Genomic DNA, 14,928 nt, shown 5'->3' on the forward strand with positions numbered 1-14,928 from the left:
AATATTACTGACTGTATTCCTTATGCTATATCCTACATCCCCATGACTGCTTTGTAACAACCAATTTGTACTTATTCACTTTCCCTTTTCCACCCACCCCATATGGCAACCATTAAAATGTTCTATGTATCTATGAGTTTGTTTCTGTTTTGTTTGTTCGTTTTGTTCTTTAGATTCCACATATAAGTGAAATCCCATTGCATCTGTCTTTCTCTGTCTGACCTACTCCATTCAGCACAATACCCTCCAGATCCATCCATGCCACTGCAGATGGCAAGAACTCATTCCCTTTCCTGGTCAAGCAATATCCCTTTGGATATATGTACTATCTCCTCTTTATCCATTCATTCATCCAGACACCAGGGCTGCCACATCTTGGCCATTGAAAACAATGCTACAATGAATATATGGATGCACATGTCCCCTTGAAGTAGCGTTTGTGTTTCTTCAGATAAATACCCTGAAGTGGGATTACTAGGTCCTTCTTTGTTGCAGGCTCTGTTTTAAAGTCTATTTTGTCTGGTATAAGTATTGCTACCTCAGCTTTTTTTTTTTTTTTTCCATTTTCATGAAATACTGTTTTCCATTTCTTTACTTTCAGTCTGTGTGTGTGGTCTTTCAATCTGAAGGGTGTCTCTTGTAGGCAGCATATGTAAGGGTCTTGTTTTCTTATCCATTCAGCCACCCTATCTTTTGATGGGCGCATTTAATCCATTTGCATTTAAAGTAATTATTGATAAATATGTAGTTACTGCCACTTTATTATCCATACGAGTATTTTTTATCTCCCCCCCCCCCATCTTAAAGAAATCCCTCTAACATTCCTTGTAATACTTGTTTGGTACTGAACTCCTTTAGCTTTTCCTTGTCCAGCCAGTCCTTTACCTATTCTTCGATTTTAAGTGATAGCCTTGCTGGGTAGAGTAGTCCTGGTTGTAAACACTTACTTTTCATCACTTTGAAAATTTCATGCCAATCCCTTCTGGCCTGCAAAGTTTCTGTTGAGAAATCAGATAACAATCTTATGGGAGCTCCCTTATTCGTCACTAGTTGCCTTTCTCTTGCTGCTTTTAGGATTCTCTCTTTGTCTTTAACCTTTGGCATTTTAATTATGATTTATCTTGGTGTGGGCCTGTTTGGCTTCATCTTGTTTGGGATTCTCTGTGCTTCCTGAGCTTGTATATTTATTTCCTTCACCAGATTATGGAAGTTTTCCGTTATTATTTCTTCAAATAGGTTTTCAATTCCTTGCCCTCTCTCTTCTCCTTCTGGTACCCCTACGATGTGAATGTTGTTACACTTGATGTTGTCCCAGAGATCTCTTAAACTATCCTCATTTTTTTTTTGGGGGGGGGATTTTTTTTCTTTTTGCTGTTCTGATTGTGTATTTTCTGCTCTTTATCTTCTATATTGCTGATTTGATCATCTGCTTCATCTAATCTATTGTTGATTCCTTCTAATATATTCTTCATTTTAGTTATTGTATTCTTTATTTCTGACTGGTTCTTTTCTATGTTTACTATCTCCATTTTTATGTTTCCTATCTCTTTGTTTAAGTTCTCCCTGAGATCATTGAACGTCCTTATAACCAGTGTTTTGAGCTCTGCATCTGGTAGATTGCTCGTCTCCATTTTGTGTAGTTCTTTCTGGAGCTTTGTCCTATTCTTTCATTTGGGATGTGTTTCTTTGTCTCCCCATTTTGGCTGTGTTTGTTTCTATGTATTAGGTAGGGCTTCTACATCTCCCAGTCTTACTAGAGTGGCCTTACTTAGGTAGTAGGTGCCCTGGGTGGCTCAGTGGAGCATTTCCTGGTCACTTAAGCTGGGTACTCCAGGCTTTGAGGGTTGTGTCTGTCCTCCTGTTGTAGTTGAGCCTTTGTTGCTATTTGCATGTCAATGGAAGGGATTGACCCTCAGGCTGATTAGCTGTGAGGACTAGCCATGACTATAGTAGAGGAGTTGTTGGGCAGGGGTTGAAACTCCAGTGCAGGATTAGCTTTAGCAAGGCTCCGGTGCCTGTCCAGTGTGCACTTTGGGTGTATTGTCCCTGGGGATGGCCAGGTGATATTCTGGCCGAATCTGAAGCTGGACACCTGGTGTGTCAGCAATGGTGCCTCCTAGGAGGGGACCCACCACAGACCAAATTCAGCCCAGGTTCAGCCACAATCTGTGTTATGCCCAGGGCCACCTGGCATGAGTCACAAAGCAATCCACAGATGGCAGCCACCCACACTGGGCTTGGAGGTTCTTTGAGAGGCCAAGCCACAAACTGAGGCCAGCTGTGGCTAGTGCCAGGCTTGGGGCTGCTCAGCAAGAGGTATGGGACATGCCAAAGCCAGATGTTGCTTGTTTGGGTTTTGTGAGCCTTTGAGAGATTTTAGGAAAGCCTGCAACATGAACCAAGAAAGGCCATTTGTACGGGAAAGCCACTGGAAGCAGCTTGGGTGGCATAGGGTCTCAGGGAATCAGGGCAAACAAATGGTGTTAGCCAAGTTGATGGAGACTCAGATATGGTGGCCGTCTGCATCTATACACCGGGAAGGGGGAGGGCTCAACAAAGAAACAATGGCTTCTGCCAGCCTCTCCGTTAGGAGAAGGCTGCCCCTCTAGCCCTTGTCCTGAAGCCAGATAGTTCAGTTCCTCCTCGTAGGTCCCTGGTGACTTTTGAGCTGCTGCCCTAGCACTGGAGCTCGGAGTGAGTGAGTCTGTCAGCGAGTCTGTGTGGGGGCCCTTTAAGAGGATCGCCTGGGACTCTAGCCATCCTGTTTCTCTTAGCCACAATCTCTGCTGGTTTTCAGAGCCAGAAATTATGGAGACTTCTCATCCTGGCACTGAAACCCTGGACTGGAGAACCAGGTGTGGATCTGGGACCCCTCACTCCTCTGGGGATACCTCTGCAGCCAAGATATCCCTCCTGATTTTTAATGGTCACATACAGGTGTGGGACCAGCCCATTCCCCATCTCCACCCCACCTACCAAGCTTGAGGTGGCTTCTTCTGTGTGTCCTTAGTTGTAGGGCTTTGGTTCAGGTAGATTTCAGGTGATTCTCAATGATGGTTGTTCTGTACTTTAGTTGTAATTTTGATGTGGTCATGAGAGGAGGTAAGCACAGCATTTACCTACTCTGCCATCTTGATCAGATCTAATTTTTTAATATTTTTAAGTATATGAATAAGTAATGGGGTAGCTGTTCATGCTCTGTGGGTGCACAGCTAACTACATTTCCCAGGTTACCTTGCTATTAAGTGCATCCGTATTACTAAGCCAGGTTCCAGTCAATGAAATGTGGTGTGTGCTGTTGCTGAACTGAGGCTTTTAAGAAGCAGTATGCTCTCTTTCCCGGCTGCTTTCTGGACGCAGACAATAAGAAGGCCACAAAATGGATAACGCAGATAATAATAAGAACCACAAAGGGAAAGGAACCTCCATTAGTGAGCCTTCACTTGAAGAAAAGTCACCTGCTGACCAGAACCATACATGCTGGACGGTTCCAAGAGTAAGAACTAAGTTTCTATTGTGTTTGTCTCAGCTACTATACACTTTGAAGTATATTTGTTATAGGTTATGATATCTATAAATTTCACTTCGAGATAGTGAAGAGCAATACAAATCATTTGATATGAAAAAAAAGGCATTTGGTCCAACATGATTGAGAACCATTTCTGTAGCCTGCACTGCCCAACGCAATGGCCACGAGACACATGCGGTTGTTGAGCATTTGAAACGTGACCAGTCCAAATTGAGATGTGCTGTAAGTACAAAATACAAACTAAATTTCCAACACTTAATACAAAAAAAGTAAAGTATCTCATTAATAATTTTGCATGTTGATGACATGCTGAATAATATTTTAGATTATTGGGTTAAATAAAATATATCAAAATTAATTTCACATGTTCCTTTGCTTTTTTAATCTGGTTACTATAAAATTTAAAAGAACATATGTGGGTCACTTTATATTTCTATTACATAGCACTGCTCTATACCTTCTTGAATTGGTTCTTATTTCCCAGGTGCCAAGTTACTATTTCCATCTCTTATTTTGATATGAGTTTTGACTCTGCTCACTTCCTTGGTGAGAACTCCCCACTTGTCTCTGGGAATATGACCTCTACCTACCCTGGGCTCCACTGGTTGGAGTATGGGGAAAATTAATCAGTCACTCAACTCCTTCCCCAGTTCAGCCACTGTGTAATTATATACTCATTATATACTCACTGCATAATTATATACTCATATACTGAGTTTTGGTATAAAGCTGCAGGAATCCACCTTGCCCCACCACATCATCTATTCCAGACCTTGATGCACATTGGCCTTGGGGACTTCTGTGGTGTAGGACCACAGCAGCGGTTGCCAGAAACCCAGAGACAGTCCCCATCCTGCCTTTTGTTTTGTACAGTCCTAGGCTCGATGTGGGAAGCTATGAGACGGCACCTTCAAGAGGTTGATTAGGACTCTTGCCAGGGCCGACACCAGGGATGCAGGGAGCAGGGAGTATTCTGGTCACAGCACAGACCAGGAGGACTTGGACAGTTTTGAACTGAGCACCTGCTATGTTTCAGTCTCTGTTCTAAGCACTGGCAATACAGGCAGAAATAAGAAAAATGAGGGCTTTCTACTTACGGAGCTTTCGGTGACTATATGAGCAGCGACTAATGTGGAGGAAAGGCCAGAGAATTCCCCAGACATTCTGGATTGTGTAAGATGTCACCACTTAGGGTATAACTTTGGGATGGGAAGAAGTATCCAAATAACAGAGATTGAATTTTCCTTAAACTTAGTAGACGAAGGAGTTTGGAGCAGATAAAATATGATTTAGAGAAAGGAAAGAAATGTGATTTTTTTTTTTACATCTCATGTTGTAGAATAAAATAATCCATACCAACTGTATATTCTTTCTGTTATGTAACTAAGATGGCTTTGTTGCTTTTTTCAGAAGAGATATAAAAGATGAGAAGAGTGACTTGTCACCTATTCCTCTGTGATATGTACTAAGAACATTCATTTAATCTCACTATCCCATGCTCCCAAGTTTGGTCTAACTATAATTTAGGGCTTGGTATGTACTTCCAGTTTCAGTAATTAAAGTCATGTCACCCTTCGTTAAGTGAATAAAAAAGAATAGTATTTTAGTAATGACCACTTTTCAGGGCTGTGCTCACGCTCAAAATTTCTAGCATTTTATTAATGTTAGCCTTTCTTTATGCTGCATCAAATGCTTAATGGAAAACAATGTATTAAAATTAGGTCCTTAAGAGCTAAGAGTAAAAGACAAATATATTTGTTCTGTCTTAGAGAACAAACGACCTCAGCAATGTTCATGAACCCTTAAAACCAAGTCTCTCTGAAGGTTGGACGCTGGAAGAACATCGTCAAGAACATTGGAAGAACATCATGGTGGCGGCTGATATCACTAGTTATTTCCTTTTTCTTCCTCAAAATCTTTTCAGCTCTGTTTTTTTACAACCTCAAAGAAATGCACTCCTTTGAAAAACATCAAATTGCACCCAACAGCGAACAGAATGACATCTATGAGATCCCACCGTCCTCTAGCTGGATGGTCCTCATTTCTTTCTAGTCCTGGGTGAGACTTTAAGGGGTGACTGAGACTTGAGTATAATGTTCACCAAGATTCAAGAAATTCGGCCCTCCCCAGCAGGACCCCACCACCACCACCAACAACAACGAAATCTAGAAATGCAAATGAATTTGCCCCTTACCTGAAAGAATGGCAAATTGTCTGTGAAGTTGTTCAATTATATCCACTGCCAACAAGGGCCTGATTTCCTGCTGCATAATTTCATCTGCACAAATGAAATAAAATTAGGTTAAATCCTTGCAAATTCAAAGAGAAATTAAAAGGAAGAAAGGCAAGCTCCACTACTAGAGAAATGTGAGACTTATAAAGATATGGTTACAGATGCATTATTCTCTTGAGAACTCTATTCTTGACATGGATGCATGGATCTGGGTTTTGAGCAGTTTGAAGCTAACACACATGAGGACAGGAACACATTCCTAGAGCTTCTCCCAAGCTTTTGGAAGAGATCAGTACAAGGAAGGGGCCCTGAGGTTTAAGCTTCAGTAGCTTCACAGTGAACCTTCTGGGATCATTTCATTACCAAGGCAGGTATTTAGGTATCTGCTTACGCCTCTGGGTCTGCAGGACATTTTAAACATAAACAACCTAAGTTACCAGAGTTTGTCGCAAGCTGGGTCATAAAATCAATCTGGATTTATGAAGGTTCTTTGATTTTTGTTTCCCTCCCTCCCTCCCTTCTTTCCTTTTTGTCTCCTTCCTTATTCACCTCCATGTTTGTCCTGCCAGAGGTCTCTTCCCACTATCAAGCATGTTTCGGGAGGCACTTCTTCATTTTGCTGTTTAAAGATGCCCCTTACTAAATAGAAGGTTACATAGGTTTCCAAGGAAAAAAATCAGATCTTTCAAGCACAAATCTATGAATGTCCTCTAAGTCTAACAGGTGATATACAAGCCCTATGATTTGTGTTCTATCGATTTGGGGAAAGGGGATTAGAGAGAGGGGAAGACTAAGTGGAATCCCTTAGCCTGGCCTGGGAAGAGGAAGACATTTTCACGCTCTCTCTGTCTGATACACTATTATCCCCATTTAACTATTTCCCAGGGAATCTCAAAGAATGAATTGGTTATTGTTTCTAAAGAGGTTAAACATCTGGTTAGAATAAGGCACAAATTCACTAGCCTGTACACTAACGCTGACGAGGAATCGCCTATTGATTCAGCACGGAGTCAGGGTAATGTCGTGGTACTCATGTTGACCATTCAGGTTATATTTGGGAAGCTCCTCCCAGAGCCTTGGTTTCTACTTCTGGGCTCTGGAGTGTGAAGGTTCAAGGAGTTGATGCATATGGAGATGTACATAGTAGGTACTCAATAAATGCTGGTTATATTCATTGCTCTGTACAGGTCTTTCCCATATTTGCTTTCTGAAAGTTGTATAAGGGGTTGGGCAAGTGCCAGCTTAAACCTCAAGACCCTTCTCAATGAATTGCACCATTTTTTTTAGAGGAAAAGGTGTAAACTCAGGCCAGAACTCCTTCATTCCCATACTCTTTCCGCTCTGAATTCACTAAAAATTCAAAGGACTCCTGCATTGCTATTAATTGTGTGAGTGCAATAATGGCATTGTTGTTATATTCTATAAAAAGGGACAGTCTTCTCTGTTAGAAACATGAAGTTAAAGTATTTAACAGTAAAATTATATGAAGTCTGAGATCTGCTTAAAAATACTCCAGCATTCCTCTCTGCCAAAAATGTACAGGGAGGAGTGGAGATGAAACCAGATTGACAAAATGTGGATAATTGTTGAAGCTGGTTGATGGGCTATGGGGGTTCATTATACAATTCTTTCACATGTTTCAAATGTTCCATAATAAAATGTAAATTACAACTGGACAATAATATAAAGAATTTAAGCAGAAACAGTTGTTACTCATTTGTAACTGAAGAGTTTTTCAGAATACAATTTCACAGTGTTATAGAAAAGTGGCACACTAAAAAATAGAGCTGAAATATTATTTTTTCATACTGAGGGAGCATATTTAAGAGGCAATGACCCTAGAGAAAAATGAAGATCATAAGATGCAATTTATTGTTATTGTACCTCAGTATTTGAGGTTTGATTTAAACATTTTAAAGAGTTAAGATGTCAAAGAAACAACAAAAGTGAGTAAACCAGCCATCCTTTGCCCCATCTCATTTTTATTTTAACATTTTTATTAAAATATAGTTAATATACAATATTTTATTAGTTTCAGGTATACAACATACCATATTATGCAGTGTATAATGTGCACTTTTATGCCCAAATTTGTGAGGGGAAAATAAAGATGCGCATTATACAAGGGTAGTACTAATTCTGTATCTATATAAATGTTTTTAATTCTTTTATTTATTCTTATGAGTTAAAAGTGTAACTTCAGAAATCAATAATGACATCCATATGCAAAATAATGCCCTAGAATATGAAAGTTTTGTTGAATTACGACGAACTTGCAACCACAAAGAGTTCTTGGCCTTCTATGGTGAGTTGATATCGTAAATTTGTTACCGGTATATAAACTTTCTTGTACCTTGTATTTGTTCTTGTGTTTTGCAATTATTTGTTACATAAAATTTCTTGTACCATAATATGTTAAAAAATAAATGCCAAAATTCCTTTGTAGTACAAAAAACAAGTACCTAAATGTAAACAAATAAAAATTTGAATTAAAAAATTATAATGAAAGATTTTTTCCCCTGAAATTTTGGGCCAAAAACGTAAGTGTGCATCATACACAGCAAAATACGGTAGTTATTCAACATTAATATACCTAACAAAGGGATCATCAAGCTAAGTCTAGTATTCACCTGTCATTGTACAAGGTTATTGCAATATTATTAACTATATTCCCTATGTTGTACATACTCATCTCATTTTTTTCCATGCCCTCTGCTTTGGCAATCATCAGTTTGTTCTCTATATCTATGAGTCTGTTTCTGTTTTGTTTTGTTTATTCATTTATTTTTATTTTTTTTAGATTCCACATAGGTGAGTTCATGTAATTTGTCTTTCTCTGTACGACTTACTTCACTTCACATAATACCCTCTATATAATACAATCCACATTGTCGCAAATGGCAAGATTTCATGTTTTTTATTACTGAATAATATGCCATTGTATATGTATATACCACATCTTCTTTATCTATTCTTCTGTTGACATCTAGGTTGTTTCCATATCTTGGCTATTACTAGTAATGCTACAATGAACACAGGGGTGCATATACAAGCATCTTTTGGAATTAGTGTTTTTGTTTTCTTAGGATGAATACCCAGAAGTAGGATTGCTGGATCATATGGCAGCTTTATTTTTAATTTTTTTTTTTTGAGGAACCTCCATACTGTTTTCCAATTTCATTTTTTTGCATGTATCCATCAAGTTTTGCTAACACCACTTATTGAAGAGACTGTCTTTACCCCACTGTATAGTCTACTTTGTCATACATTAAGTGACCATATAAAAGATGATTTATTTCTAGGCTCTTTGTTCTATTCCATTGATCTATATATCTGTTTTTATACCAGTATCATATTGTTCTGCTTATTGCAGGTTTATCGTAGCGTTTGAAACCTGGGCACGTGCTACCTCCCACTTTGCTCTTTCTCAAGATTTCCTTGGCTATTGAGGGTGTTTTGTGGTTCCATATAAATTTTAGGATTAGTTGCTCTAATCCTGACAAGAGTGCCATTGGTATTTTAATAGGGATTGCATTGAATCTGCATATTACTTTAGGTAGTAAGGACATTTTAACAACATTAATCCTTCCAATCCATGAGCAAGGTATATCCTTCCATTTATTTGTGTCTTATTCAATTTCTTTCTTCAGTATCTCATAGTTTTCAGAGTACAGGTCTGTTGCGTCTTTGGTTAAATTTATTTCTAGGTACTTTATACTTTTTGATGCATTGTAAATGTGATTGTTATTTTGATTTCTTCTGATCTTGCATTTCTGGTGTATAGAAATGCAACAGATTTCTGTTTATTGATTCTGTGTCCTGCAACATTACTGAATTCATTCATTAGTTCTAATAGTTTTTTTTGTGGCGTCTTCAGGGTTTTCTACATATAGCATCATGTAATCTGCAAATAATCAGAGTTTAACTTCTTCCTTTCCAATTGGGATGCCTTCTATTTCTTTATCTTGTCTGATTTCCGTGGCTAGGACTTCCAGTACTATGCTGAATTGCAGTGGTGAGAGTGGGCGTGCTTGTCTTGTTCTTTATCTTAGAGGAAAGGCTCTCAGCTTTTCACCACTGGGTAGGATATTAGCTGTGGGTTTGTCATTTATGGCCTTTATTATGTTGAGATATGTTTCTTCTATATTCATTCTGTTGAGAGTTTTTATCATAAAAGGATACTGAATTTTGTCAAGTGCTTTTTCTGCATCTATTGAGATGATCATATGGTTTCAATCCTTTATTTTGTTAATGTGATGTAGAGCACTGATTGATTATGCATGTTGAACCATCCTAGGATGAATCCCCCTTGGACATGGTGTATAATCAATCCTTTTAATACATTGTTGAATTCAGTTTGCTAATATTTTGTTGAGAACTTTTGCATCTGTGTTCATCAAGCATATTGGCCTGTCATTTTCTCTTTTTGTAATGTCTTCATCTGGTTTTGGTATTAGGGTAATGTTAGCTTCACAAAATGACTATCTTAAAGTCAAAAAATAATTCATTAAGTCAAACGATCATTAGTCAAGGACCATCTGTATAATTATTAAGACTATGTCCACAGAGAAAGATTTAAGATAGAATATCAAGGACATAAAAATTGCATGTAGGGTGGGATTGCAGCCAGGTTTTTAAAAAACAAAAGCATGTAAGTGATGTGTTTGTGCACATGCAGGCAGGCATATGAAAAAAGAACACATGAAAGAGTTGTGCTAGAGTGATGAAATCATACTGTAGTTACCCCCCTTTAATTTACATAAAAAGGTATTCTTTGGTAGCCATCATTTTTTTATGCTAACAGGGCTTTATTGAAGTATAATTTACATGCAGTACAATGCACAAATCTTAAGTGTACAGTTCGATGAATTTTGACAAATATACACACTGATTTAACCATCAAACAGATCAAGATATGGAACATTTCCATTACCCCAGACAGTTTTCTTGTGACCCCCGGGCCCCACATTTTCGAGAGCTCAACATATCACAACCCCCCCGTCCCATAAATATCTGAGTTAAACACCACGTGGGTGCCTCTGTCACTCATGATCCAGACCTCAGTGCTGGCCGGGCGCCACAGCTCTAAATATCTACTCTTTTAACCCCACTGGGGCCCCAGGTAAGTACTTCTCCACATCTCCTGGTCTAGATCCTCAAAAGAAAAGGTGCCGACATCCAAATGCTACGACGGATTATGGGCTATGCCACTGCTGACATCAGGGACAGACATTGCTTCTGAGTGCTGGGAGGATTTGAGCCGTGAGGATTTGAGCAGCGGAATTGCTTAGGTAAGAGAAAAGACAAATTAATGAACTTGGCGAATCCTTCCTCTCACATGACATAAACGCTGCAGATTCTTATATAATGAAATATCATGTCCAGTACTACCAAGTATCAACGTTCTTACTTTTATCCTTCCAATTCATTATGCAAACCTTCAAATTTTGAACTCCTTAAATACAATTACATTTTACTCAGATCACATTTACTTCAGATCATTGCTCTCAACAGAGCTCAAATTATGGAAAATCTCAATTATAACAATATACCGTGTTTCTCCAAAAATAAGACCTAGCTGGACAATCAACTCTAATGCATCTTTTGGAGCAAAAATTAATATAAGACCCGGTCTTATATTACATAAGACCCGGTATTATATTATAGTAAAATAAGACCAGGTATATTATATTATTATTATATTATATTATATTATACCTGGTCTTATAGTAAAATAAGGGGTCTTATGTTAATTTTTGCTCCAAAAGACACATTAGAGCTGATTGTCTGGCTAGGTCTTATTTTCAGGGAAACACAGTAGTGCTTTTGCTGAGATGAAGGCAAGAAAAAATATTTTATGGATTAATTAATGCTTTGTATATAATGGATATGTTTATTACTCATCCAAATTTCACTAGCTAATCAACACAGCACTCAGACACAAGCAATAATTCAATTTAGTCATCTTTGCTATTTTCTGATTTTTAGTCATATAAAAACCACAGCTTCACATATTTTAATTTTGTTCTTATGAGCGTATGTCTGTCAAGGTAAGAAGATAGAACATGTTTTATTTAACCGTGGCATGTCACCCTCCATTTGTACTCTTGCCCCAGGCTCTGCAAATGCCTCCTTAAAATTGCTTTGAGAACTGATAAAATATTACTAGGCATACACATTCCTGTTTTTGAATACTTATCCAATCCCTTTTCTCTTTTTTTTTTTTTCATTACATATACATTTTTTTAAAGCTTCTTAATTTCTGCTGACATTTCCCATTGTACCCTTGTGTGAGATAAGCCCTGCAGAGGTGGAAGTTTGTAAGGAACGAGTTTCCTTAGCAACAAAGCTGGAGATGAAGTTCTCCGGTAGCACTTCGGAACTCCAGGAGAGATGAAACCAGCTCTGCCACCTGGGGTATTTTGAATAAAAAGCAATCAAGGCCTTGGAGGAAATTAAGAAAATCTCTGAAAATACCTAATCCCTCCTTTCTGCTATGCTCTCAAGTTTTAGCACTAGATTTCAAAGTGCGCCCCCACCAGCGTTTTAATCAACACTCCCCCAGAGCTGTGCTCAAGTTATAATGGATATTTAAATCAACTGGGTTTTAAAATGTAGATTCTGATTCTGTAGACTTGGGGTAGGGCATTTCTAACAAGCACTCCTGACAGTTGCTGATGCAACAGAGAAGCAAGCACACATTGATTCCAAGGCCTTAGACTATTCTTGGTCCTTTCCTGTTGCTTATGAAAGTGCAACTCAGCAAAAGAAAAAGGGTTTATTTGGGTTGTCCACTAGTCTGCTTCTCTTATTCTATAAAAATAATCATCTATGTGTATTCAATCTATGTGTATTCAAAGTATTCTTGAAACTGAGGCCTGCATGGTACAACTTTTGGCCTAACATCTTCTTCTGTGCTGTTTTTGGAGTCAGCACCCTGGGAAACAAGCCACCCCTGGCTTGAGCTCCTGCTTACCTCTCCTTCCAGCACACTTCCCGCCCTACCCCACTACGCAGTGTGGGCCCCTTAATGCCTATGCTCTCCCATTCTTAGCCCACTCCCAACCCTGGATTCAGTCAAGTCTCTCATCTGGAAGCAGTGTCTTGGGCACGACAATAATTATGGTATTAACACAAGGAGGTGAGAAGACTTGCTATGAGTCATGATCATTGAATGTGGCCTTCTTCCAAGAGTTTCTGTACTGTCATTTCTTTCTAAAGCTCCTTAGAGAAAAAAAAATCTTGACACAAAGGAATCAACATGCTAGGATGTTAGACATTTGAGCAATACAATAGAAAAATGATTTTATTTTTGTTTAAGTAAAAGCTCTGGAGGCGGTGGCCCAACATTCCTTCCTTCCTCTCTCAATTAATTAATTCACCCAGATACCAGGGAAGCAGAATGAAAAGAACTGGACTTGCATTCCCAACTCTGCCACTGAGCAGCCCCTCCATCTTCAGGTTCCTCCTCTATGAAATGGGAATCGATAATAATAATATCTCTTTAGAGGGCTGTTCTGAGGATTAACACTACCATTTATTAAGCACTTAGTACATACCAGGCGCTGTGCTATATGCTTTACGTACATTAGCTAATTTAATTAACTTAAAATAACATGTGGAAGCAGTTTGAATATAATAGATTCGATTTAAATAGAAGCCAATGAAATTTATCATTCAGGCCTTTCAGCCATGATCCCAAAGAGACCACGACAGATTTTTCTCAAACACCCATGCTATTGCCATGTATTGGTGGTTTGCTTTGAAATTCTGCTCATAAAGTCCCCACTGATGTCATATTACCTCTTTCTCTTTCACTACAGAGTAAGTATGATAGAACTTGTTATGAGTTTGAAAGAACTCAGGAGCATAACTGAGATTAGAATTAGACCAAAATATAAATTGGGATGTAGTACATGATAAAAGTGGCGTTTCAAATGGGGCCAGGGGGAGATTACTCAAGAAACAGTGTTGGGTCAATCTGCTGGTCATAACAGGACATAAAGTGTAGTGATTAAGAGCATGACCTCTGGTGCCACAACGCCTGGGTTCAAATCCTGGCTCTGCCACGTACAGCAAAGCACCCTCAAGCAAACTGCTTAATCTCCCTGTGCCTTAATTTCCTGACCTGAAAATGGGGGAAATTACGATATATCCACGTGGTATGGTTGTTATAAGAACTGAGTGATAGAGCTAGAGAACTTAAAATTCCTGGTATATGGTAGGTGCTATGTAAGGGTATTTTATTATTTTCAAAATGTTTAAGTTGTGTCCATATTTCACTTCTTGCATTGAAATAAATTCCAGTGAGATTAAATAATGAAAACACAAAAGCGCTAGAAGAAAATATGGGAGAACAATTTTTATAATACTATAATTGGAACAGCCTTTCAAAGTATGATAGAAATCCCAATAAGAAAAGACTGATAAAGATAACTAATTTAAAAACTACTTTGGCAGGGCAAACACGCCTTGAACAAACTCAAAAGACAACTGGAAAATTTACAGCACATATGGTTGATAAAAGGTTTATTTTCCTAGAAGGTAAACAGCCTTTACAAATTAATAAGAAATCAGTATAGTGGGCTGAATGGTGCGTCCCCCCCACACACACCCACACCCCTCAAAAAAGAAGATATGGCCATGTCCTAATCCCAATACCTGTGAACATGTGAACATTACCTTATTTGGAAAAAGGGTCTTTACAGATGTGATTAAGTTAAGCATCTTGAAAAGAAGAGCCTATGCTGAATTATCCCCATGGGCCCTAAATGCAATCACAGTATTCTTTTATGAGAGAGAGAGAGAGAGAGAGAGAGAGAGAGAGAGAGAGAGAGAGAGAGAGAGAGAGAGAGAGAGAGAGAGAATGTGAAGATGGAGACAGACTGGAATGATGCAGCCATCAACCAAGAAATGCCTGTAGCCACCAGAGGCTGGAAGAGACAAGAAACCTTGATTCTGAACTTCTGGCCTTTGGAACTGTGAGAAAATTAATTTCTGTTGTTTAAAGCCATTACATTTGTGGTCATTTCTGACAGCAGCCCTAGGAAACTTATACAATAGACACAGGCTAAGAACAGACAATTCACAGAATAAATACAGTCAATAACACATATATGTATATACGTTGAACCTCACAAATAAATGTAAATTAAAACAGAATGAG

The 14,928-nt window shown here is 38.5% G+C and overlaps 1 protein-coding gene across 15 annotated transcripts in view; it reads right to left on the reverse strand.

Moving 5' to 3' along the window:
* The window catches only part of MCF2L2 (MCF.2 cell line derived transforming sequence-like 2), a 210,309-nt gene that overhangs the window by 175,541 nt on the left and 19,840 nt on the right, over positions 1-14,928 (reverse strand). For all 15 annotated transcript variants that reach the window (XR_012494951.2, XR_012494952.2, XR_012494953.2 and 12 more), the window contains exon 2: positions 5,724-5,807. Coding sequence is in view for 12 of the 15 variants with exons in the window: in XM_088793935.1 (XP_088650061.1) it covers positions 5,724-5,807 (84 nt within the window). In the remaining 3 variants the exon portion in view is untranslated. The remainder of the gene's footprint in view (positions 1-5,723; positions 5,808-14,928) is intronic.

Source organism: Rhinolophus sinicus, chromosome 17 (assembly GCF_057876585.1).
Source record: "Rhinolophus sinicus isolate RSI-liver-muscle chromosome 17, RSI-T2T, whole genome shotgun sequence".
In the NCBI taxonomy this organism is placed as follows: Eukaryota; Metazoa; Chordata; class Mammalia; order Chiroptera; family Rhinolophidae; genus Rhinolophus; species Rhinolophus sinicus.